Below are 26,193 nucleotides of genomic sequence, written 5' to 3' on the forward strand. Positions count from 1 at the left end.
GTTGGAGAAGGAGGGACGGATTTACTACAATGATGCAGAGGGGAATTTTTTTTTCAGAGGTGGGTCTGAGTGATGGGACAGTTCTATATCTTGATTTTATTGGTAGCCACACAACTATATGCATTTGTCAAGACTCATAGAACTGACTATAAAAAAGGGAAAATATTGCTGTATTAAACTGGTACCTCATTAAGCCCAACTTTCAAATAAAAAGCCTGTAGCTTGATGGACATTACTGGGATGATAGATGTGTTCTGAATCTCATCTGTGTGGGGGTTACATGAGTGTATAAGCATGAAACAATTCATTAAGGTGTACAGTTTAGATTTGTATACTTTATGCATCCCACTGAATGGATTTTGTATCTTATTTTAGAAAAAGAGAAGAAAAAAAGTACTGTAGTTGTTAAAAAATAAAATTCAACTGAGTAAATTAGAAAGATCTTATTGGCTTTGTTCAACAGTTCACGAGTTGGGGAACAGCCCTTCTTAGCGGAAAGAAGAGAGCTTCGGAGAGCTGTACAAAGTGGAAGACTTTTATAGACAGGAGGGGAGTGTGATGAGGAAGTTATACTGTAAAAGAGCTGACTGTTTGTGGCGAGGTCATCTAATTTTAGGGGATGTTTGGGGTTTATCAAGCAGATTACCTCACTGGTGCTGACAGTAATTCTAGAAATTGGTTTAAGATTCCATTCAAGTGTGAAGTGTGGGCTGGAACTATAATTAATTAGTTTAGTCGCTAAGTTGTGTTGACTTTGCAGTCCTATGGACTGTAGCCTGCCAGGCTCATCTGTCCATGGGATTTCCCAGACAAAAATAGTGGATTAGGTTGCCATTTCCTTCTCCAGGGGATCTTCCCGACCCAAGGATCGAACCTATGTCTCCTGCATTCACAAGTGGATTCTTTACTGCTGAGCCACCAGGGAAACTGTAATAAGGTAGGCATTAAATCTTGGTTTGGCCTTCGCAGGTAGCTCAGAAGGTAAAGAATCTGCCTGTAATGCAGGAGATCCGGGTTCAGCCCTGGGTTGGCAAGATCCACTGGAGAAGGAAATGGCAATCCCTTCCAGTATTCTTGCCTAGAGAATCCCATGGACAGAGAAGCCTGGTGGGCTACAGTCCATGGGGTCACAAAGAGTTGGACAGAACTAAGTGACTAATGGTGATCAGTTGGTGACATGAGGCTTAGCATAAGTGACTCCATTTTGGGCCTATTGTCTCTTTCTTTTTTAACATGGTTAGGAGAGGAAGAGAGAGGGAGAGAGGAGGGGACCCTGATGGGGTTGATATAAGACCCCAAATATGATGTTTTATAATGACAGGTAGGAAGGTTGTGGACACCAGGACAGATGTCAATAATGTCACCCTTTGTATCAATGCATGTTTGTGCTTTTTCTTTTTTTATTTAGTTCTGCTTCTGACAGCTGCTTTTCCATTTCTAGCATTTTCTCCAACACATCCTGTGCTGAGGAGGAGGGCTAAAAAAAAAAAAAAGAAATCCCAGCTCTGAGGACACAGACATTTGAATTCAGAGTCCAGTTTCCATACCCATAAGCTATATGCCTTCAGAAAATTCTGCATGTTTTTTCATCAGGCAGGTTTTTCTCAATGAGCCACATGTGTATATAGAAGTCCTAGTAATTCAGGGATCTTCCTGACCATTACGACTCTTTCAATAACAAATTTGAAGCACACTATTTTGAACTAACACTTCTTTTAGGGTTTGAAAGATTTCCACAGCAGTAACAGAAGTCCACGGCCTCCTTATGAAGTCATCTGCACAGGGCCAATTGATTTGGATGGTAACAATTCTGATAATCTTTCCCTGGAGGGCAGTGGGGCAGAGTCCCATTTACATGTTTTGTGCAGAACAGAAACTGCTGCAGCTCCTAAACAGCCCATCTCTAGCCCTACAAACACAAATATTCAACTGCGCCATCCCCACTGACTGTTGACTAGAGTCACAGGTGAGCCTGGTGGTGTACTCTTAACCCAGATGCCAAGAATACATCCATGGCCTCTGAGGTCAGAGAGAAAGGGAACTTAAACACAATCTTGGATGTATTAGAATATAGAGGTTTGGGTAGTGGTAGGAGAACATCTCAGGTGGCCCAGTGGTAAAGAATCTGCTTGGCAGTGCAGGAGATGCAGGTTCTGTCCTTGGCTCGGGAAGATCCCCTGGAGGGGGAAATGGCAACCCACTCCAGTATTCTTGACTGGAAAATCCCACGGACAGAGGAGTCTGGTGGGCTACAGTCCATGGGGTCACAAAGAATCAGACACGACTGAGCACGCATGGGGATTTTTCTGCTTGTTTGTATTTTATATTCTGGATAGGCAAATAGTTTATTTTCAAGTAATTAGTCACTCAGAGCTTTTCAGAGCCGATGACTCTCGGCGCTGATCGTTGTGAAACTTCAACCTGCTGCCATCAAGCCCTGGACTCAGCCCAGAGCTACGGAATGCCATGTTGGCCGCGTCGCTGTCTGAGCTTTGGGGCTGCTTTGCTGTGACTGGCCGCTCCTCCTTCCTTCTGTTGGCTTTGAAATGCTTCCTTCTTTCAGACCAGTGATGCAGTGAAGCAAGTTACTTGGAGCCGTGCCTTCAGTAATTCGAGGTTTCAACAGTCGTAGATGGATACACAGGGCGAAGGTTTAATCAGGTGAATCTAGTGAACAAACTGCTTAGTTTCTAGGCTAGTTTTTCATGGTAACATATTTGTCTCCTTATGTAAAGAGAGTGCAAATGACTACCCCATCATCTTCTATACTGCATTGAATTACCAACATAATTGTCATCAGTGCTTCTGGAAAGTGCTGATGGCCTATTTTGTACGTGTTTGTTAATCAATGTTAATTATGAAGCAAGCACAGGGGTTAACGAATTATAATGGGCTTAATTAAGCTTGACAGTAACAAATGGTATAACCTTTATGTTATGACCTGGTTAGAGGAACAGAAAAGGACAAAAAATGGGCCAAAGAATCGTCACATAGAAATTCATATTTATATACTGGCCATCCACAGAAACAGAACAGTATAATGAGTTTATTGGTTTTGCTAAGTGTCAATGTTAACATTTGCCAATCTGGCATCACCGGGAATGCAGACAACTGCTAAGACCTACTCCTTACCCTTCAAGGGTTTATACTCGGATTGGGAGAGAGACACAGAAAACCAATTTGGAAATTTTCCAGTGAGTAACAAGTGCTGATCATGTCATAGGGCATTTGGAAGAGGGAGCAATTGCCAGGAACTGGTGCAGTGGGGGAAGACTAGGGACCATCAACCTCAAAGGGAGAGCTGGACCCAGGAGGAGAGGAAAAGGCATTCCTGCTGGGCACACAGGATGCCGCGCAAACACAGTGTGTTCAGAGAGCATCTGCTCTTCTACGAATTGGCTTCAGTGATAAGTTCACTGAGGGAGGTGGGCAGTGGGAAAAGGGGGAATCTACGGTTATGTTTCCTGTCTGAGCCTTGGTCTTCTTACATGTACAAAATGACCCCAAAGGCTTTCAGCTTCAAACAATAACTCCACAGTCCCCTGATTAGGGTCCCAGCTCTGAGGTTTGTTTGTTTGTTTATGTTGCTCATATTTCTATATGATTAACAAGGACATTAACAAGGACTTTAACATGGACATTACCAGATGGTCAATAACGAAATCAGATTAATTATATTCTTTGCAGCCAAAGATGGAGAAGTTCTATACTGTCAGCAAAAACAAGACCGGGAGCTGACTGTGTCTCAGATCATGAACTCCTTACTGCCAAATTCAGACTTCAATTGAAGAAAGTAGGGAAAACCACTAGACCATCCAGGTATGACCTAAATCAAATCCCTTATGGTTATACAGTGGAAGAGAGAAATACATTCAAGGGATTAGATCTGATAGAGTGCCTGAAGAACTATGGATGGAGGTTCGTGACTTTGTACAGGAGGCAGGGATCAAGACCATCCCCAAGAGAAAAAAAAATGCAAAAAGGCAAAATGGTTGTCTGAGGAAGCCTTACAAATAGCTGTGAATATAGGAGAAGCAAAAGGCAAAGGAGAAAAGGACAGATATACCCATTTGAATGCAGAGTTCCAAAGAATACCAAGGAGAGATAAGAAAGCCTTCCTCAGCGATCAATGCAAAGAAATAGAAGAAAACAACAGAATGGGGAAGACTAGAGATCTCTTCAAGAACATTAGAGATACTAAGGGAACATTTCATGCAAAGATGGGCACAATAAAGGACAGAAATGGTATGGACCTAACAGAAGCAGAAGATATTAAAAGAGGTGGCAAGAATACACAGAAGAACTATACAAAAAAGATCTTCATGACCCAGATAACCACAATGGTATGATCACCAACCTAGAGCCAGACATCCTGGAATGTGAAGTCAAGCAGGCCTTAGGAAACATCACTATGAACAAAGCTAGTGGAGGTGATGGAATTCCCATTGAGCTATTTCAAATCCTGAAAGATGATGCTGTGAAAGTGTGGCACTCAATATGCCAGCAAATTTGGAAAACTCAGCAGTGGCCACAGGACTGGAAAAGGTCAGTTTTCATTCCGACTCCAAAGAAAGGAAATGCCAAAGACTGTTCAGACAACCGGACAATTGCACTCATCTCACACGCTAGTAAAGTAATGCTCAAAATTCTCCAAGCCAGGTTTCAACAGTATGTTGTGAACCGTGAACTTCCAGATGTTCAAGCTGGATTTAGAAAAGGCAGAGGAACTAGAGATCAAATTACCAACATCTGTTGGATCATCAAAAAAGCAAGAGAATTCCAGAAAAATATCTACTTCTGCTTTATTGACTACACCAAAGCCTTTGACTGTGTGGACTGCAACAAACTGTGGGAAATCCTTAAAGAGATGGGAATACCAGACCACCTGACCTGCCTCTTGAGAAACCTGTATGCAGGTCAAGAAGCAACAGTTAGAACTGGACATGGAACAACAGACTGGTTCCAATAGGGAAAGGAGTACGTCAAGGCTGTATATTGTCACTCTGCTTATTTAACTTATATGCAGAATGCATCATGAGAAATGCTGGGCTATATGAAGCACAAATTGGAATCAAGATTGCTGGGAGAAATATCAGTAACCTCAGATATGGAGATGACACCACCCTTATGGCAGAAAGTGAAGAAGAACTAAAGAGCCCCTTGATGAAAGTGAAAGAAGAGAGTGAAAAAGTTGGCTTAAAACTCAACATTCAGAAAACTAAGATCATGTCATCTGGTCCCATCACTTCATGGCAAATGGGGAAACAGTGGAAATAGTGACAGACTTTATTTTCTTGGGCTCCAAAATCACTGCAGATGGTGGCTGCAGCCATGAAATTAAAAGATGCTTGCTCCTTGGAAGAAAAGTTATAACCAACCTAGACAGCCTAATAAAAAGCAGAGACATTACTTTTCCAACAAAAGTCCATCTAGTCAAAGCTATGGCTTTTCCAGTAGTCATGTATGGATGTGAGAGTTGGACTATAAAGAAAGCTGAGTGCCGAAGAATTGATGCTTTTGAAATGTGGTGTTGGAGAAGACTCTTGAGAGTCTCTTGGGCTGCAAGGAGATCCAACCAGTCCATCCTAAAGGAAATCAGTCCTGAATATTCATTGGAAGTACTGATACTGAAGCTGAAACTTCAATACTTTAGCAACCTGATGCAAAAAACTGACTCATTGGAAAAGACTCTGATACTGGGAAAGATTGAAGCCAGGAGAAGGGGATGACAGAGGATGAGACCGTTGGATGGTATCACCGACTCAATAGACATGAGTTTGAGTAAACTCTGGGAGTTGGTGATGGACAGGGAGGCCTGGCATGCTGCAGTCCATGGGGTCAGAAAGAGTCAGACACGACTGAGGAACTGAACTGAACTGAACAAGGCTCCTGAATTATCCCATTTATCCAAAACCTTTCTTTTAGATAAGATAGGATATATTTGGAGGCAATCAATAACATGCACATACCCTAAGTCAAAGCTGTGGTTTTTCCAGTAGTCCTGTACAGATGTGAGAGTTGGACCATAATGATGGCTGAGTGCTGAAGAATTGATGCCTTTGAATTGTGGTACTGGAGAAGACTCTGGAAAGTCCCTTGGACTTCAAGGAGATCAAACCAGTCAATCCTAAAGGAAATCAACCCTGAATATTCATTGGAACGACTGATGCTGAAGCTGAAACTGCAATACTTTGGCCATCTCATAAGAAGAGTTGACTCACTGGAAAAGACCCTGATGCTCGAAAAGATTGAGAGCAGGAGGAGAAGAAGACAATAGAGGATGAGATGGTTAGATGGCATCACCGACTCAATGGACATGAGTTTGAGCAAACTCAGGGAAATAGTGAAGGACAGGGAAGCCTGTTGGGCTACAATCCATGGAGTCACAGAGTCAGACATGACTCAGTGACTGAATAACAACACTACCCTAAACCAAATGGCTTAAATGACCACCACTGGTTTATTGCTCATGAGTCTTGTCAGGGTGGGAAAAAAAAAAAGCTTCCTTTACCTTCTTGAGTTGATAACATCGGTGTGCAAATTAAACTGGCCAAACAACCTAACAAATCAAACTGTTCTTTTCACCATCCATTCTCAATTAACATTAAGGTTAGGATAGGTTAAGGGGAAGGTTAGATTAACATTAGGTTAAAGGTTAAGGTTAGCTGAGGTTAGACCAAGAAGAAGGGTTTGGTTTTTAATTTGCATGGAAGGCATCACTGAAAAGAATTGAAAAAAATCCAAAGCAGTTAGGCATTGGAGTTTATTATTTTAACAAAAGGCAATACATTGTGGAGACGTGACTACAAAAAGGCACAGGGTTCTCATCTCCTAGTGGCTGTAAGGACTGGGTGGTTGTAAATCATGGGAAAGTAAGTATGTGGGGGAAACAAATGGGAGATAAAAGTTAGTTTAGTAAGGTGTGCTGCCTTTCTACCTCTAGTAAGAAGGCATGTTCTTTTGGTATGGGGGAGGGGAGGAGGACTAGCCTCACGAGGGGAAATTTCTGTCCTTCTTTTTGGAAGATGGGGGAGGGCAAAGAGCTCTTCTTGTGCTGGTTTATTGTTAATTGCCTTCAGATTTAAGACAATTCTATGCCACAGTTGCATATTTTGGCATCCTGATCCCCGTCCATCTACAGGTCAGCTTGGTGGTTCTGCTGGTCTGGACAGGTTCTGTCATTCCGGGCTGCTCTCATAAACCTCTGACCGGCTCATGAAGTGGCCGGGGCTGGCTGCTACAAGGGGTCCCACTCCCATGTCTGGGGGTTGGCTGGCTATTGATGGTGGCGTTGGGTTTGACCAGTCATGCCATCATTCAGCAGGCTGGCCTGAGCTTGCTTGCTTCACGTGACAGTGGTAGGGTCCCTGGAGTAAAAGTGAAGGCACAGGAAGCCTTTCCAAGCTTAGGCTGGAAAGTTAATTCTGCTGCATTTGGTGGGCCAAAGCAAGTAACCAGGCCAGCCACACAAACAGGTGGAGAAACAGACTCCTTTCCCTGATGAGCGCTGCAAAGTGACACTGCCAGGACAGGGGTGTGGGGGGCAGGGAGTGTGAGAATGTCTCACCAGCTTTATTTTTTAAAATATTTATTATTTGGCTGTGACTGGTCTTCATTGCGGCATAGGGAGTGTTCATTGCCATGTGCGGGACCTTGGTTTGGCCTGGGGGACCTTGAGTTGTGGCATGTGGGATCCAGTTCCCATCTAGAGATAGTTCCCTGCATTGGGGGTGTGGGCTCTCAACCACTGGACGACCAGGGAAGTGCCCTGTATCACTATCTTTAAACCTCTAACACTATGCTCTGGGTAAAGAGGCTTTCCTTTCTCACTATTTCTGGGGCAGAAATAAAGAAAAGTTGCTCAGTCATGTCCAACTCTTTGCAACCCCATGGATTATGCAGTCCATGGAATTCTCCAGGCCAGAATAGTGGAGTGGGTAGCCTTTCCCTTCTCCAGGGGATCTTCCCAACCCAGGGATTGAACTCAGGTCTCCTGAATTGCAGGCAAATTCTTTATCAGTTAAGCCACCAGGGTAGGACCCTTCCTTTCCTGTCTCTGAATATTTGTTCAAGGTATTTCCTCCACCTCAGAAGTCATCTCCTCATCCATCTTGAGGCTCAAATACTGTCTGTCCTGCAAGATTTGTCTCTGTAACCAATTCATCCATGAAACTTTTCTTCATCTCTCCAACGAAATGTGGTTTCTCACTCTGAAGAAGTTGAAATGCTTCCAGACTCTACAAAGTCCATCGATTCTAAACTCTTTGTAACCATAGGTCTAGTTATATGCAATTGAAAATAATCTTTTATTCTATCTTAGTGTATAAAATGACTGTGATTTAGGGTGATAGCTTCTATTAAATTGAATCTCTGTGATTTCTTTATTCACTTCTGCTATAAAAGAAAACTGCCATTCACAGCTACCTGCCTATAGCTTGCCAACAAAATTACTATGTATGACTTTCAAGATTATCTTTACTGTTACTTTGGAGCTCAGGTTTCACTCTCAGTTCCCCGAGTACACTTTCTCAAATGATTTTGTTTTTAATGTTCAGTATTTTAGGAGATTCTAAATTTACTTTAAAATTTTATGACTTAGAACATGAAAATCTTCCATGTTTATGAAAGCCTGGGTAAAGCAACAAAGACCCAGCACAGCCAAAAATAAATAAATACAACTGTAAAAAAATAAAACCCCAAATGCTATAAGAATGGAATATTAATCCTATCACCCCTAAAGCTGTGTGTGTGTGTGTATATGTGTTGTGTATATATGTGTGTGTGTATATATGTATATATGTGTTCCATATCTATGATTTCTGTCTCTGATACGATTATGTATTTGTTTGAGAACCTGAAGAATAGTTACTTTAGTTTTTTGACTTACTGTATACCTCCTAAATCCAACTTAAGTCCCATGATGTACACCCACATGAAGATATAAAGTGTGCTGTGTGATATAATGCTTGAAGTCAGTACTTGCAAACAGGATTAGCTGGGTTTCTGAGATGTCAGTTGTATTCTATGTTCCAATTGAAGTGTGCCAGTCTGCTGTTCGTCAAGGTTTTGAAAGTCATACTGGTGAGAGAGTAAATCAACCTTGTTCCTTAGAGACTAGAGGAAAAATATATAACTGTACATATAGCTGATAGGAGGGTGGGTTTTTTTTTTTTTCTGATAATGGTATTTCAAGATGATTCAAATATTTTGCAGTGGAGTAAACATTTCAATGCGATCTCACTTTGAAATGAAGAAGCTAAGTCTCAGGGAGTTTACATGAGTCACAACTATTTGGCAGTACTGAGATTGTGAAACATGAGAGGAAAAAAAAAAGAATTCAACAATAAATGAAGACCCAAACAAGCTACATCGAAACAAGAAAACAAAAGCAAACCAACACGTATATACACACACGGCTTTAAGGGTGATGGGGTCAATATTCCATTCTTATCTGATAGCATTTGGGGTTTTATTGTTTTACAATTTTATTTGAATTTTGGCTATGCTGGGTCTTTGTTGCTTTGCCCAGGTGTTCTCTAGTTGTGGTGCCCAGGCTTCTTCTTGCAGTGGCTTCTGGAGCACCAGCTCTAGGTCGTGCAGGCTTCAGTAGTTGCTGAATGTGGGCTCAACAGTTGCAGTTCCCATTCTCTAGAGCACAGGCCCAATAGCTGGGGTGCACGGGCTTAGTGGCTCTGCGACATGTGGACTCTTCCCCCACCAGGGATTGGACCAGTGTCTCCTGCATTAGCAGGGGCTTCTTTTACCATTGAGCCACCAGGGAAGCCCCCCTGTTCGGGTTTTAACATAGGCCTCAGAATCTTTTCTTCCCTCCAACACCACTCAATTTTTTTTTTTTTTTTTTGAAACTAGAATTGCCCTTCACTCATCCAAATGAAATGAATTTCCAAATTGTAGGTTCTTAAATGCTTTTGTGCCCTGGACCCTTTTGGTTGTCTGGTGAAATGTCGTTTTCAGAATAACCTTTTTAAATGCATAAAATACACGGGATGGAAAGGAAAATCAATTTTAATGAAACACAGTGAGCAAGATATAAAAAAGATAAATTTGTGATAGACTAACGCATGTGGTTATATTAAATAACAAGATGTAGTGTCAGTCTAATGAGGACCATAATTTCAATGTAACAGTGACTTTTAACAATTTGAGAAAGCTGAAACAATAAAAATTGAACAGGAAAATCCATAATTTCTAGAGGTGTCAAAATCTCTGGTATTACTAAAGTGAATATATCTTACTTGGAGGCTATAACAGATATTTACACCCCGCCCCGCCCCCCATCCCCCAATCCAAGTTCAGGGACCTTCTGGTAGATTTGTAACTTTGGTGGCTCAAATAGTACCTGCTCCTGGGGGTGACGCCCTCCACATCGATGCTGGACTTGCTGCCTTTGACCAATTCGGGAAATCGGCAAACGGAGCTACAACAGAGTCACCGGGCGTGCCATCCTGAAAGGCTGCCTCGCCCAACTAAGAAACCTCGTCTAACTTTTCGAGGCTAAGACGCACAGGCTTCCCAGTAATCCCAGTTGAGCCCAACCTCCAGCCTCGAGCCCCATAAATTAGGCCAGTTGAGACCAGCTGCACCCACAGAGTTTGCTGGAAAAGCAGCATCTCAGGTTTCACACCAGAGCTGTCCAATCAGAATCTGCCAGTTCACAAGTTTCCCTAGCTGACGTGTATAAGCGTTATGGTTTGCAAAGTACTCCAGAAATGTGCTTTTGACAAGTAGAGCCACCTCCTTATCTAGTCGTTCCTCTTCCCTTTCAGAGAGTTCTTTCACTCTGAGTTAGAAATGTTCTCCGGCCAAGTCTCTGTCCCACCCTGCCCAGCGTGAGTTGAAGACTTAACTGCCTCACTTTTATTCAAAAGCTCCAGGAGTGCTGGGTGAGGCCAAAGTGTCTATGGGGCTGCTTTGGTCTGTTTCGTCAAATGACAAAGTCACGAAGGAAGAGAGGGTTTAGAGACAAGAGCAGCGTGTTGGAAATGAATGAATGAATGAATGAACAAAACCTTCCAAAGAGCCAACCAGTGAAGCCTTAGACACAGAAAACAGCTTTTAATCTTGAACTCCTCCTGCAAGCTTGTGTAATTTGTTGTCTTTAAGAAACGGGCTGGCTTTGTCGGCTCTGGGCCACTCGCATATTCTGTGCACTGAAGCCCCCGACTCGAATAGAGTGCTCGCTAGCAGCGGCGGCGGCGGCTCACGCAGACGATGGGCCGCGCCCCCCGGGAAGGCGGCCCGCGCGGTTTGTCCCCGCGCAGCTCCCATATAAGGCGGGCTCCGCCCCTGCCCGGGCATCCCCCGCGCCGCGCGAGCTTCTCCGCGTTGCCTTTACCCCGCCCGCCGCTGCTGCGCATGCCGCGCATGCCCGGCCCGCTCCGGACACCGGCGCGCCTGGGTTCCCCGCCGCTTGGGTCTGATCAGCACCCAGCTCCGCGCTCCCCAAGGGGAAAAGTCATGGGTCTCCGGGCTCTAGGAACTCGCAGGGTGCTAATTCCCGGCCAGCCTCAGGGCTCTAGGGAAGCTGACGCGGCGATTCCTAGTTTAAGTGGGTCACGTGTTTGCAGGCATCCTCTCAAAGCGTGAACCAACAACCAGTTGTTCCTGATTTGTAGATAAAGCAAGAGCCTTAGAGGCGCCCAATAATGCAGACTGGGCCACCCAAAGCTAATCCTGGAGCCGAAGCTCAAACCCAGGAGACCAGCCTCCGCTTCTTGCGGCCCGTCATAGCTGGGCTTGTGGAGGAGCAGTGCCCTCCCGCCCCCTACCAGGCTCTCAGGGTGCCCTGGGGGTGTGAAATACCGGCAAGGAGGAGATGGGGGCAGGGCATCCTTTTGCGGCCCATTAGGAACCTGGGGGCGCACTGGCTCTTGAGTATGGGCACTGCCTTCTGTGGGTTTTCCTGCCCGCCCCCACCCCCCTTCAGCTGTAAGACCGGAGGCAGGAAGAGTGGGGTCGTGGGGCTGGGATGGGTGGGCTGAGTGGCCCAGAATGGGGCAGCAGGAGAAAGGTGGAATTGATGTTCTGGTTAATGTGGCCCGCAGGTAATCCTGCGGCTCATAGGTGGGCCCCTGGGTGTGTGTGAACGAATGCCCCCAAGAGTGTATGCATGAGGGACTCACTGAATGAATGAATGTGCATTCTCCGGGAGCAGGGACAGGACCTTGGACTTCATTTCTCCAAGACCCTAATCCCCAGGAGAGAGTCCTTCCCACCCCTAATTCCTTGAAGATGGAACTGTAACATGTATGATCTCAGTCGCTAAGTCCTGTCGGACTCTTTGGAACCTCATGGACTGTAGCCCACCAGGTTCCTCTGTCTTTGGAATTCTCCAGGCAAGAATACTGGAGCAAGTTGCCATTTCTTTCTCTAGAGAATCTTTCCGACCCAGGGATGGAACCCCAGTCTCCTCCACTGCAGGGAGATTCTTTACCACTCAGTCACCTGGGAAGCCCAAACTGTAACATAAGTGCAAAAAAAGTCCAATTAAGATCTGATTTCAGCCAATATAGCAATTCTTGCCATAACCTTTTTATTTTCATTTCTTCGTATCCCTGGATTGAGGGGTCCAGAACACAGGCTCAGACGGCTTCAGAATAGTAGAGAGGACCTGAGGAGTGGCCCACTATCCAGCTGTGATAATCTCTCTGCTCCGGTTTTAAATTGGATGAGTTAACTCCCCCCGGTGGGGTAAAGCCAGGTCCATGGTTAGGGCTGAAATACTGTTTTTGGTAATCTGACCTCAGGATTGTGGTTCTTGAGCTGGCCCTAAATTGCTGCGAACTCCTCTTCTGCCTCCTTCCAGTTTTTTCAAGAGATGAGGTTGGGTTTTAGGCTTTCTTGAAATCGCCCCGTGCCCAGCGGCCCTGAGGCTCGAACTACCTGATTTCTTGACCTCGGAAGCGGCTCCCGGGCACCGTGGCTCCGCCCCCGCGCGCCGCCCGGGCGCCGCCGAAGCGCGGAGCGCGGATCACGCGGGCCGGAGTCGCTCTGGGCATGCTCAGAGGCGGGGCCGGAGGGCAGCCGCGGCCCGGGAGTCCGGCCGGAGCGCAGGGGCGGGGGCGGGGGCAGGGGCAGGGGCAGGGGCAGGGGGAGGGGGCGGGAGCCGCGGGCTGCGGCGGGCGCGGGGCCGCGCGAGCGCACGCGGGCCGGGCCGGCATGAGCGATGGCCTCGGTCAAGGTGGCCGTGAGGGTCCGGCCCATGAATCGCAGGTGAGTACAGGGGTTGGGGCGCAGGCGGCCCCCGCGCGCTTCCCCGCCGGGAGGGAGCTGGTGTCCGGCTCCCCTCCAGAGCCGTCCTGGACTTGGGGTTCAGAGCCGGTCCCCGGCCCCCCGGGCCCGGTGGTGGCCTCTGGGGGCCTGGGGCAACTTGAAGCTTTGCTCTCGCTTTTACACTGCTCCGGAGGGGACTCGGGGGGTAAAGAGTTTACGGCGCCACGGAGAAGATTCCTGTAAACTCTTCCCGGTCTTGAGAATTTGAGGAAGTTTTTCCCTCCCCTTTTGAAAAGCATCAAGGGATCACTTTCCTGAAGGTGTAAATTCACGAGCGTGGTTACGGGGCACCAGAGCTGTGAGGCGAAGTCCCCTCAATTGTGCCAACTCAGAAGTTCTCTATTATCTCTGTAACTTTTTAATTTCTTAATAAGAGATGATTATGATTCACCGAACGTGAACCTTGACTTCTGATCAGTAGTTTCGCCGTCCTTAACTTCAGGTTAAAGAGCGCATGGGAGAACTTATTAATAAGTTTTGCTTCCTGGCAGAAAAAATTCAAGGACACTGAAGTACACGTGTTTGAAATATGCCGATGTTAATAGGGAGGTGGTTATAATTTAATCTTGAATGTTTCTACTAAGTGATGCTTTACAGAATGATTTGACTCTGTATTCTATGAAGAATAATCTGTTCTTCCTTTTCAGTGACTATAATCACTGGCTTTAGAATAGTTACTTTTAAAATTGGTTTAGCTTTAAAGAATGAAGTGGATCTAAATAGGATGTGTCCTTTCCAGTTGGTAGGAGCAGTTCACACAAGGCCACTTGTTTTTATTGGCTTCTCAAGCAAGTTGAACATTTTAACTTGCCATATGGCCTTTGCTACTTTTCTTGTGTTGACTTTGGAGGTCAATGTTTGTTAGTTCTGACAGCTGATTGAGGCATCAGAGGATTATAAAATCAAGAGATTGCTGCAGCCTTCTTTGATTTACCTGAATCTGTTTTTCTGTTGGCAGGTAGGGAGTCGTTATTCTGATTTGTAACTATTGGAAACCACTGCTTTTGTGATTTTTAAGTTATTTCTAAAGCTTTTTAGGGAAGAAGTTTGACTTTTTGGTAAGTCAGACATGTACATTTCTATGTATATTCAGTCCTACAAAACAAATGGGCCCCATTTAGATGTTTTTAAAAGATTGTTCTCTATTTTGGATTTACATGTACAACAAATGAACCTTCTTTTCCTTCTTTGAACTAAAGAAGCTTTGGAGCACATGCTACAAGATTGTGTTGAGTAACTAGAAAGCATTTATTAAGCTTCTGCCAATGCTGGAGACCTGTGTTTGATCCCTGGGTCAGGAAGATCCCCTGGAGAAGGAAATGGCAACCCACTCTGGTATTCTGGCCTGGGAAATCCCATGGACAGAGGAGCCTGGCGGGCTGCAGTTCATGGGGTCAAAGAGTCGGACATGACTGAGCGACTGAGCACAAGGAAGCGGTGGTCTGGCTCCAGGTGGGGATGGGAAGCCTGGAAAGATCCATGGAGACAGTTTGCGGGCAGAATTGACAGGAATCGGCAGTTCATTGGGTGGGAAGGTGGGGAGAGGGGAAGAATAGAGAGTCGCTAACTGAAGTTTGATGCTTAAGAAGGTGGGAGAGGTTTGGGGAAGGTGTGTTCTCTTGGGTTTGTGAGTTTCAGGAGATGCAGTAAATGTCAAATACAAGCACAGCGTCCCACTAGAATGAGTGCTCCCCCAAGTGTTGATGAGGTTCACTGTCTGAAGTGTCGGAAGGACATCCATTTCTTTGCTGGTGTCGAGAAGACTGGAAGAAAACACGAATCTCAGGTGATCTGAGGATTGGCATTTGGAAATTTTTAGCACATGGATGACAGTTTAAGAATGTTACAGTGAGGTGGTGATTTCTCAGGAGGAGAAATTTTTTTTAAAAAACATTTTGTTTATTTATTTGGCTGTGCTGGGTCTTAGTTGCGGCATGTAGGATCTAGTGTGAGGGATCTAGTATCTTGATACTCTGACCCAGAGATCAGACCGAGGCTCCCTGTGTTGGGAGCGCAGAATCCTAGCCACTGGACCACCAGGGAAGTTCCTAGAAACCTTATTTTTATGTATAAAGCACAGATACACAGTAGATTAAAGAAGACTGTTTACCATCAGAAGAGGGAATCAGAGGTTGGACGCTGGGATATGCTGCTTTTAGGTTTCCAGGGAGATGACTGGCCTGTAGCGGTGTAGGAGAACCAGCACAGCGCATGGTCGTGAAAGGAAAGGAGAAGGGGCTCCCGAAAGAGGTGGTGGTGGTTGGTGTCTGGTGTTGTCAAGATGGTGCTCTGCTAATGCCAGTAAGATGAGGTCTTTGGTCTAGGAGACGAGTGTTGATAACCTTCCAAAGAGCAATTTCAAGGAGAGAAAATGTTCCGGAAGTTGGCAGTGAAGTGGAAAGAGGTATGCTAATGGCCAACCAGAAATGCTTGGCTTAACTCATAAGGAAAGAGGTGCAGGTTATAATATTTGTAAGAAACCATTTTTCACCAATGAGATTGGTGAATATTAGCTGAACTTCGAGTGTTAGTGATGGGATCATAAAGGGTCAACACCTTTGAAACTTTCATGTTGGGAAATTTGACAGTAGCTGTCAAGATATGAAATTTATAAACTCTTTGGCTGAGAAATTTCATTTCTAAGATTTTATTTTATAGATTGTGTTCCTATCTATCAAGATGTATGTGTAAGGATATTTCTGCATCATTCTTTGTATAACAACAACAAAAAAATCATAAATGACCTAAATGTACAGTAATGGGGGAATTTTAAAATTGTGGCCTAGTCATTTGGTAGAATACAATTTAATACTTAAAAAAGACTCTTAGGATCTTTGTCTTAGAAAGAGTTCCAAGATAGAGAATTAAGTAAGAAAAGCAAGATACTCACAGATGCATACACTGTTGTAGAGTTGTTAAAAATGTACACATACATGCACACACACGACCGTATCTGTATAGAGTGATTCGAAAGAAACCTGACAGCTAACTCCGGGGAGGAGAGCTGATGAAGAGTCTATTAGGCCAGGATAGAAGACGTTTTTTTCCTTTCACTGTTTGAGATTTTACTTTGCTCTTGGTAGTTTTATAATTAATAATTCAAAACTTGTTTATGTAATTTTAAAAAGTTATCCAAGAAGTCATTGGCGCCACAGAAAGAATCTTTAGCTCATTGTCCAGGAGGTTTGAAGGAAGTTGTTAAAAGAATTTTCCACCAGTTTGATTGAGATGTGATTGACATATTTGTAAGTGTCAGATATACGGCATAATGACTTGTATATGTTGTGAAATAATTACCACAATAAGGTTAGTTAACATCCACCATCTCGTGTTGTTCCAAAAAAAGAAAAAAATCTTTTTTCCCTTGTGATGAAAACTGTTAGGATTTACTCTCAAAACAGCTTTCAAATACCTTCCAGAGGTATTAACTATGGTCATCAGGTTGTACATTATATCCTCAGGATTTATCTTATAACAGAAAGTTTGTGACTTTTGACCCCCATCAGGGCCATCTATACGGTAGCTCTTTCTCTGACTGCTTTCACTTGGCATAATGCCCTCAAGATTCATCTGTGTTGTTGCAAATGGCAGGATTTCCTTCTTTTTCATGGCTGGGTAATAGTCACATATTCATATTTATGTGTGTGTGTGTGGTCATGTCTTCTTTATCCATTCATCTGTTGATAGGCCCTTAAGTTGTTTCCCTGTCTTGGCTTTTGCAAATAAGGGTACAAGCCCTGGAGGCAAACAGGAAGCAGCCAGTAGGAAGGAGAGGCCTGGGGTGATAGGGCGGTTGGGTTGCATCCTGTTGAAGGATGGGGCAAGGGGGTGAGATACTGACTCTGAGCCAGGAGCCTGTGTGGTCACCAGTCCTCTGAAGAGGCACCCAGTGCTTGATTAAGGACAGAATGTGATGCATTCCTTTTTAATAATTGTCCAGGAGGAGGAAACTTCTTCCTCTCCCTGTTGGTGAGTTCTTGTGGCTGGTCTAATAATGAAATTGATGAAAGGTTAACAGGTGGAAAAGAAAGAAACTTGTAAGGAATTGAAAGGTCAAAGAACCTTAGGTTTTGTGTGCCCAATTAGTGAGGAATCTAAACAGGGTTTGGGCTTGGGGGTAGTTGTTTCTTTGCTAAGTGGTGTCTGGCTCTTTGTGACCCTGTGGACTGTAGCCCACCAAGGCCCTTTGTCCATGGCATTTCCCAGGAAAGAATACTGAAGTGGATTGCCATTTCCTTCTCCGGGGGATCTTCCTGACTCAGCGATTGAACCTGCGCCTCCTATATTGACTGAGCCCCCAGGGAAGCCCCCTGGGGTAGCACATTAAAGAAAGAACAAGGTCCAGAATCCCCTGTCTTTGGCAGTAGGGGTGTCCTTCCACCTCCGCAGGCAGGGTGTATGCCTTTCCCATGGATGATTGATTTCTTGCTTTCGGGGAGTTCAGGGAGACAGAGGAGGGTCCGAGTGTCCCTCATAGGTTGACCGTTTCTTAAGTAACTTTAAAACAATCAGTATGCCATGGAGGTGCTTTTTGGGGTGGCCCACCCTGAACCCCAGCACCACCTTGTGGCTTTTGGTTATGTGGCAGAAGTAGTAGTTTGAGGTTTGAAAAAGCCATTACGTTCCATCAGGTAACAGCCTCTCCCTTTACTGAGAGTTTTCTCTGGACCGGTGGTGTAGAAGCTCATTTAATGTTTCTCATAATATCAACAGGTGGAGGCTGTGATTATCATGCCATTTTCCAGGCTGAGGAAGATAGTTAACTTGTCCAAAAGTCAGTTTCCTAGCACAGTCACAGCTATGCTTTATAACATGAATAAAATGTCAGCAGACACTTCATTCACTCATAATTTTTGTGGGCAAAAGCTTACTATTTATGTACTGTCTCTGCCTTTTTCTTGGTGATTTCTTCCCCTGGTCTGATGCCTCATCTTTTCTTTTTTGACTGGTTTCATTTTTTACGGTCTTACAAGATAGATTTTTTTTTTTTCCTTCTGAAGAGCCAGCAAAATAATAATTTGGGAACGAATTTGTCCATTTCCTGTCGGTTTCAGTTGCTTGTTTTTTTCTGGAAACACTAGGTGATTCTTCAGTCATCCATCCTATCTACCAGGGTTACATGGTTGGGGTCTGAGGGCAGACGGCCTGGGTTCCAGTTTTAGCTGTCATTTACCAGCTGGGTACCTTTGAGCAAGAGGCTTAATTGTCCTAAGCCCCAATTTTTACATCTGCAAAATGGTGATGATAATTATATATACCTTATAAAATCTTTTGTGAGACAAGGTGTTTTTTTTTTTTTTAAAATAATTATTTATTTTGGCTGCAGTGGGTCTTAGTTATGGCATGTGGTATCTTTTTTAGTTGCAGCATGTGGGATCTAGTTCCCTGACCAGGATCAAACCTAGGCCCTTTGCATTGAGAGCTCGGAGTCTTAGCCACTGAACCACCAGGGAAGTCCGAGACAAGGTCTTTTTCCAAATACTTTTTACTATGACTCACAATAAGAAACACATTGAAAATGGAAGCCCTGTAGATATATAAAAGATTTATGAAGTGTTACATGCAAGTCACTCATAGTTTTGATTTTATCCTATTGTCTCATTTTTAAAATTTTCTATTAAAATTTTTTTAAAAATTAATTTTTTGGCCACATCTTGGGACATGTGGGATCCTAGGTCCCTGACCAGGATCCCACCCACAGCCCCAGCAATGGAAGCCCGGGGTCTCAACTACTGGACCTCTAGGGAAACCCCCTAAATTTCTATTTTTAGGTCTGCTAAATTGACTTTAAGATCTACTGATGAGTTGCAGTTGGCAGTGTGAAGAACACTCATGGGGTTCGAGATACACGCATGGGGCAAAGCTCTACACGTGGTGCCTGGCATATAGCATGGGCTCTGTGAAGACTGCTGCTGCTGCTAAGTCGCTTCAGTCGTGTCCGACTCTGTGCGACCCCAAAGACGGCAGCCCACCAGGCTCCCTGTCCCTGGGATTCTCCAGGCAAGAACACTGGAGTGGGTTGCCATGTCCTTCTCCAGTGCATGAAAGTGAAAAGTGAAAGTGAAGTCGCTCAGTCGTGTCCAACTCTTAGCGACCCCATGGACTGCAGCCCACCAGGCTCCTCCGTCCATGGGATTTTCCAGGCAAGAGTACTGGAGTGGGGTGCCATGGCTGCTGTTATTATTGTTAGTTTTAGAATTTCACGATCGTACCTTTATGCAATAACTTGTATTTTAAAAATGTTCTCCCCCCAGATTTTTTTTTGTTGAGCGCCAGCAGCAGAACAGATGTTAGCTTTGTAATGCGCTTTCTCATCTGACAAGGCCGGTCCACCCCACACCTCCTACCCATGACGGTTCTCAGCCTCTCTTCCGGATTAGCCTCTCAGGTAGAATTTGCTGTCATGTCTGTCAAGTTAAAAGGAAAAGAAAACATGCTAGTGGTTGTTTGACTGGGGTTGATGTCTCTAGGCTCTGCTGAAGCCTTCCCGTTTGGAGAGCAGGCGTGGCGGGGAAGGTAGCTCCGCGGAGGCCTCTGCGATCTCTTTCGGCACCAGCCTCGGGTGGGAGGTGTCTGTGGAGCCGCCGCCTCGATTGCGCCAGGCACGCGCTCGCTTCTTCAGCTTGGCCTCTTCTTTTCCCCCTGCCGCCAACTCACTGACAGGCTTTCCACCCCCACTTGACAGAGGGGAAACGGAACGGCCCCCCAGATAATAAAGCGGGCTGAGCTGGCTCCGCCTCCCTCCGGAGCCCTCTGCCGGGCGCTTGTCCTCCTGGGTTCACTGATGACAGAGCTGTTGGCCTCGGGGGGCGGCTGGGCTGCTGGCGGAGAAGTCAGGGCCAGAGCCACACACGCTGGCAGCGACAGAATCCGCGTGTGGTTGTCGGGGCCTCCAGGGGGCTCTGGAGGCTGGAGGCAGAGGTCTCGTAGCTTCCCAGGGTCCCTTCGAGGAGAGGGTGGAGACTGAATTGAGCCCTGAAGAAGGGGTGTCAGCGGCCACCATTTAAGGAGGGTCTGTGAAGTGCTTGCCTGACTGATGCCCTTTGAAAGGTAGCACAGTCCCTCCGTTCTGCAGATGAGGACGAAGGCTCAGAGACCCAGACAGCCTGCCTGAGGTCACACAGCTCGGTTGTGGTGGAGAATGGGTCCCCTCCCCCCCCCGCCATAGTACAGAAGGCTCAGATGAGGACAGGCGGGGATGCCTGGCAGATGGCACCGAATACAGTTACCGGGCATCTTAGACGAACTGGCGATTTTGCTAAGGATTGGTTGAGAGGTTGGTAGGCAGGGTTTTCTGCGGACATTTCTTTGTTCAGCTTGGGAGTTGGGGCTTTTATAGTCCCGTCTTGTGCTGGCTAGTGTTGTAGCCTGTGAGTGTGTGCGGCTACTTATATTAACATTAAATAAGATGTAAAATGTAGTTTCTTAGATGTACAAGTCACATTTCAAGTGCTCAGTGTCTACATGTGGAGCAGGGCGTGTCCGTCCTCGTGGACACTTCCGGTGGACGGGAAGGCTGGCCGGGCTGGGTTTGACCCCCAGCTCTGCCGCGTCCTCGCTCTGGACCTGGTGCTTTACCCAGGTGCTCTGGGCTTCAGTTTCTTCGCCTGTGAGGTGGAGATTGTCGCGGGAGCCCCTCGTGGGGCTGAGATGGTTTTTGCATGAAGTAACCCTTGCTAATAGTATCAGGCCTCAGCGTTAGGGCCCTATAAATACTGGTTGCTCTTTTTAGGCACTGGGAGCTGCTGATGGCTTTTCAGAAGTTTCGTCCAATAGCAGTGTAGAGAAATACTACTACGACCAATTCTAGCAGCAGTGAGCATTGGTTGACTGTTTCCCAAGGGCAGTGCTGAGTGCCTTTTTTGCCCTACTATCCCACTGACTTTGCTGCCATATTCTGGGCTGCAAGCCCCGATGTCTTTGGAGCGGGCAGACTTTCAGAGAACTGGAGTGCGACTGGGAAGGCTGGGACTCTGGATGAGGCTGGAGTTCTGAGTAATAGGAAGGGGCATGAGATCGAAACTTAAGAACAGGACCCTGAAAAAACTTTCACAATATTGTTTTGATTGTGAAAATAATGTGTGCTTATAAAAAGTGTGTGCGATAAGTGTACCCAAGAAATCAATTTGAAAATTGCTCATAATTTCATGATCCAGAGGTGATCCAAAATTCTGGTGCATTTGAATCCAGTCTTTTTTTTTTCCCCCTGATTGTGTAGCAGCATAATGTATAACTGTTTTATATCTTGTGTTTTGCATTTGCAAGAAACATTCTGAAGACCAGTCCGTAGGGCGTAGAGAGGGGCTGAGTGGGCCTTGTTAAGTGGAGGCATGACCTTTCCCAAGGTTAGGATGTGGGCTGAGCAGGTTGGAGTAAAGGGCCTCGGTGGTGAATTGAGTTGGCTTAGGATGCTGGTGGGGGATCCAGGCAGTAGGCACTTGGGTGGGTAGCTGTGGGGCCCACCCTGCGGGGAGACTCCCCGGGGAGCGCTGTGCTGGCGCTGACCCTGACTCATGGAGTCTGGGGCAGATGGAGGCTTTTTCCCTTTCTTTTAGGAAAGACTTGACTTCCTCTGCTTTCAGGTGGAGTTGACAGGTAACCTGAAGCAAATGACTGGCGTTTTTTTTCATACACAAAATTTAAAACTATCTTAATATGTTTGATGCACTTGCACTTGTGAGTACCAGAAGTTTGAAATATGTTAAGTGACTTGAGTATTTAGTAAATGTAATTTCATGTTAAACTTTGCTTTATTTTATTCATGGTATTTGTGCATGTGTGTTTGTGTCAGAGGTTATTTTATAATGTCCAGTGGTGCAATGTAGAGAGAGCACTTTGGTCTAAAGCTGATTTTGCCTACACAGTCTCGTTTCATGATTAATTTTCTAAATTATTTCAATAGCTTTTTCTGTTTTTGTGGATCCTGGAATTGGGACACAATCTTGCTAAGGCCTGTTTTGTGGGAGGAAATATGTTATACTTCTGGCCTGGGGCTGATGTGACCACGCCCCAGCACCCCCTCCCCTCCCCAGGGCAGGGCCTCCGGTCGTTCTCGGAGGCCTGGATTGCCTGGAGAAACCCCTGACGGAAAGGTAGTCCTCCCCTTGGATTCAGCCCAGTGACTTTCGTCAGGCACGGGGGAGGGACCGCCAGAGGGGTCTGGGTGGGTCCCTTCTCTTCCTCCAACTCTGCACCGAGCTTGTGTTTCCTGCCCTGTTCATTTCCAAGCATATTCATTATTCATTGCTGCTGCCCCGCGGAGGGGAAGGAACTGTTTTCTGTGATCAGCAGTCTCTTCATCGAAACGTGGAGCAAATTTCAGTATAGAATTTAAAGTCAGTTGAGAAATTGCTTTCACTGTAATAGTGTTAGTAAGTGATTTTTGTCATCAATTACTATTTCTAGGCACTCACTCACTAGGAACTCTGCTAAATCCTTTGCCATCATTATCTAATTTAATTCTTGACAACAGTCCGCAGGAGTGAATATTTTTAGCTCCACTTTATAGATGAGGAAACTGGGGATTAGAGAAAGATCAGGTTCTGGCTCAAATACCACTTCTTCCGAGAAGTCTTTATCACACTGAATTGGTCATCTGGCTTCATGGCCTTTACCATTATTGAGTTTTGCGTATGTGCATGTGAAAGGATTTTTGTTTGATTTCTGGTTTATCATCTCCCTCCTTCTTGCATGTAAACTCCATGAAAGCCGGTGACCTTGTCAGGTTTGTTCATGGCTGTTTCCCGAGGGCCCAGGACGGTGCCTGGCAGGGATGGGCCCTCAGAACGTACTTGCTGCCTTAATGACTGTCACCTCCTCCCCAGTCTCTCAGTTCGTGGATGCATATAAGGAGTCAGCATCCTTGGGATGCCTCACATTGCTCCCTGTGAGTGCAGGGGAATCTTGATCTTCCTGTTAGATGTTAGGGGATGGGGTGGTAGGAGCGGGCCAAGGAAAGGCCTCGGTGAGGACAAGGACGGCTTTGGGCTTTCCCTGTGTATGAAGTTGAAAAAGTGAAACTGAAAGTGTTAGCCACTCAGTCGAGCTTGACCCTTTGTGACCCCATGGACTATTGCCTGCTAGGCTCCTCTGTCCATGTGGTTCTCCAGGCAAGAATCCTGGAGTGGGTAGTCCTTCCCTTCTCCAGGGGATCTTCCCAACCCAGGGATTGAACTCTGGTCTCCCAGATTGCAGACAGATCCTTTACCATCTGACCCACCAGGGAAGCCCATGTATTAAGTTAATTATAAACGATACATATCAAATTTGTGTTATGTTTATCTCTTAAAGTTGGAGGATTGGTGCTAAAACACTTTTTTTCATTGATATGTGGTTTATGGGACAGAACACTCTTGTTCCTTTGGGAAAAAAAATTTTTTTTTTAAACTTGAAATAGTTATACAGTAAAGTTGCCATATATGCTTCCCCCAGCTTCCTGTGAATCAGCATTGTATGTAACCGTGGTGCAGTTGTTAGGACCAAGGTATTAACAAGGGCAATCCTGGTAACTGGACATGGTTTTCCCACTAACGTCCTCCTTCTGTTTCGGGATCCAGTGCAGGATCCCATGTGCTATTTAGTTGCTTTGTCTGCTTAAACTCTTCTGGTCAGTGAGTTTCTGAGACTCTAGAGAGTGCCAGTGGTTATTTAGTAGCTTCTGCTATTCAGTCACTCAGTTGTGTCCGACTCTATGTGACCCCATGGACTGCTGCACGCCAGGCTTCCCTGTTCTTCACTGTCTTGGAATTTGCTCAAACTCATGTCCATCAAGTCAGTGATGCCATCCAACTGTCTCATCCTCTGTCTCCCCCTTCTCCCATCCTCAATCTTTCCCAGCATCAGGGTCTTTTCCAATGAGTCAGTTCTTCGCATCAGGTGGCCAAAGTATTGGAGTTTTAGCATTACTCCTTCCAATGAGTGTTTAGGGTTGATTTCCTTTAGGATTGACTGGTTTGATCTTCTAGGATATCAGCCTTCTTTATGGTCCAGCCCTCATATCCGTACATGACTACTGGAAAAACCACAGCATTGACTGAACAGACATTTGTCGGCAAAGTGGTGTCTTTGCTTTTTAACATGCTGTCTAGGTTTGTCATAGCTTTTCTTCCAAGAAGCAAGCATCTTTTAATTTCATGGCTACCGTAACTGTCCGCAGTGATTTTGGAGCCCAAGAAAATAAAGTCTGTCACTGCTTCCAGTTTTTCCCCATCTCTGTGCTATGAAGTGATGGGACTGGATGCCATGATCTTCATTTTTTGAATGCTGAGTTTGAAGCCATCTTTTTCAGTCTTCTCTTTCACCTTCATCAAGATGCTGTTTAGTTCCTTTTCGATTTCTGCCATTAGAACGGTGTCATCTGCATATCTGAAATTACTGATTTTTCCCCTGGCAGTCTTGATTCCAGCTTGTGCTTCATCTGGCCTGGTGTTTCTCATGATGTACTCTCATGTGAGTTAAATAAGCGGGGTGATGATATACAGCCTTGATGGACTCCTTTCTCAGTTTTGAACCAGTGCGTTGTTCCATGTCCGGTTCTAACTGATGCTTCTTGACCTGCATACAGGTTTCTTAGGAGGCAGGTAAGGTAGTCTGGTATTCTCATTTCTTTAAGAATTTTCTATAGTTTGTTGTGATCCACAATCAAAGGCTTCTGTGTAGTCAAGCAGAAGTAGATGTTTTCTGGAATTCCCTTGCTTTTTTCTACAATCCAACAGGTGTTCCATCTGTTTCCTCTGTCTTTTCTAAGTCCAACTTGTATATCCTGAAGTTCCAAGTTCATGGAGTGTTGAAGCCCAGCTTGAAGGATTTTGAGCATTACCTTGCTAGCATGTGAAATGAGTGCAGTTGTGAGGTAGTTTGATCATTCTTTGGCCTTGCCCATGTTTGGGATTGGAGTGTAAACTGACCTTTTCCAGTCCTGTGGCCACTGCTGAGTTTTCCAAATTTGCTGGCATATTGAGTGCAGGACTTAAACAGCATCATCTTTCAGGATGTGAAATAGCTCAACTGGAATTCTATCACCTCCACTAGCTTTGTTCTTAATGTCCCTCAGTTTGAGTTTCTCTGACATTTTGTCATGATTAAATTGAAGTCATTCAGTTCTGGCGTATGGAGAATTTATGGAATGCCACGTAAGTGCCCTTCATCTCCCATCATGGTTTGTAATGCCAGTATTTCCTGTTACTGGTGATGTTGACCTTGGTCCCTTGGTCAAGGTGGTGTCCACTGTATTGTTACATTTTTTCCTTTCTGTAATTAATGCATTTCTGAAGGAAATACTTTGCAGGAAGTTTTTGCCTTCAGTTTGCAACAGTATTTATTTTTTTGCCTGTGGGAACATTTCAGATTTTCTGATAAAAGTTCCTGTGAATATAAGCTTTCTTTAAAACATTTTTCTACCTCTGAGTTAGTGAAAAAGGATTCAGTGCAGTTCAGTCGCTCAGTCTTGTCCGACTCTTTGCGACCCCATGACCGCAGCACGCCAGGCCTCTCTGTCCATCACCAACTCCCGGAGTTCACCGAAACCCATGTCCATTGTGTCGGTGATGCCATCCAACCATCCCATCCTCTGTCGTCCCCTCAGGAGAAGGGGCCGGAGGAAAAAGGATTACTCATGTTTAAAATGAAGGACATTCGTGCTTTGGAAGGCTGATGACGATTGTATAGGACTACGCACTTAAAACATCTGCAGTAAATCATTTATCAGCCCAGTGCATGCTGATGTTTTCTACTCTCTACTGTTTCATTTTTTTAAAAAAGACGGTTATTATCCACTAAACTTTATCATCGGCAGTTTGAAAACCCTAGTGTAGTTAATTTATTATTCAGAGCAGAACTTGGTAAAATCTGATTTTTCTATGTGAGAGAACTTTGAAATTAGGATATTATTAGAAAGTGGGT

The 26,193-nt window shown here is 45.1% G+C and overlaps 1 protein-coding gene across 6 annotated transcripts in view; it reads left to right on the forward strand.

Annotated features, from left to right (window-relative positions):
• The first annotated feature begins 13,040 nt into the window (after positions 1–13,040).
• Positions 13,041–26,193, forward strand: part of KIF16B (kinesin family member 16B) — a 282,011-nt gene continuing 268,858 nt past the window's right edge. For 4 of the 6 annotated variants that reach the window (XM_043480093.1, XM_043480095.1, XM_043480096.1 and 1 more), the window contains exon 1: positions 13,048–13,233. In XM_043480093.1, coding sequence (XP_043336028.1) covers positions 13,187–13,233 — 47 coding nt within the window. In that variant the 5' untranslated portion in view covers positions 13,048–13,186. Of the gene's footprint in view, positions 13,234–26,193 lie in introns of all 6 variants that reach the window. The other 2 variants (XM_043480090.1, XM_043480091.1) reach the window with 1 other exon arrangement.

This window comes from Cervus canadensis, chromosome 10 (assembly GCF_019320065.1).
Source record: "Cervus canadensis isolate Bull #8, Minnesota chromosome 10, ASM1932006v1, whole genome shotgun sequence".
NCBI classification, from domain to species: domain Eukaryota; kingdom Metazoa; phylum Chordata; class Mammalia; order Artiodactyla; family Cervidae; genus Cervus; species Cervus canadensis.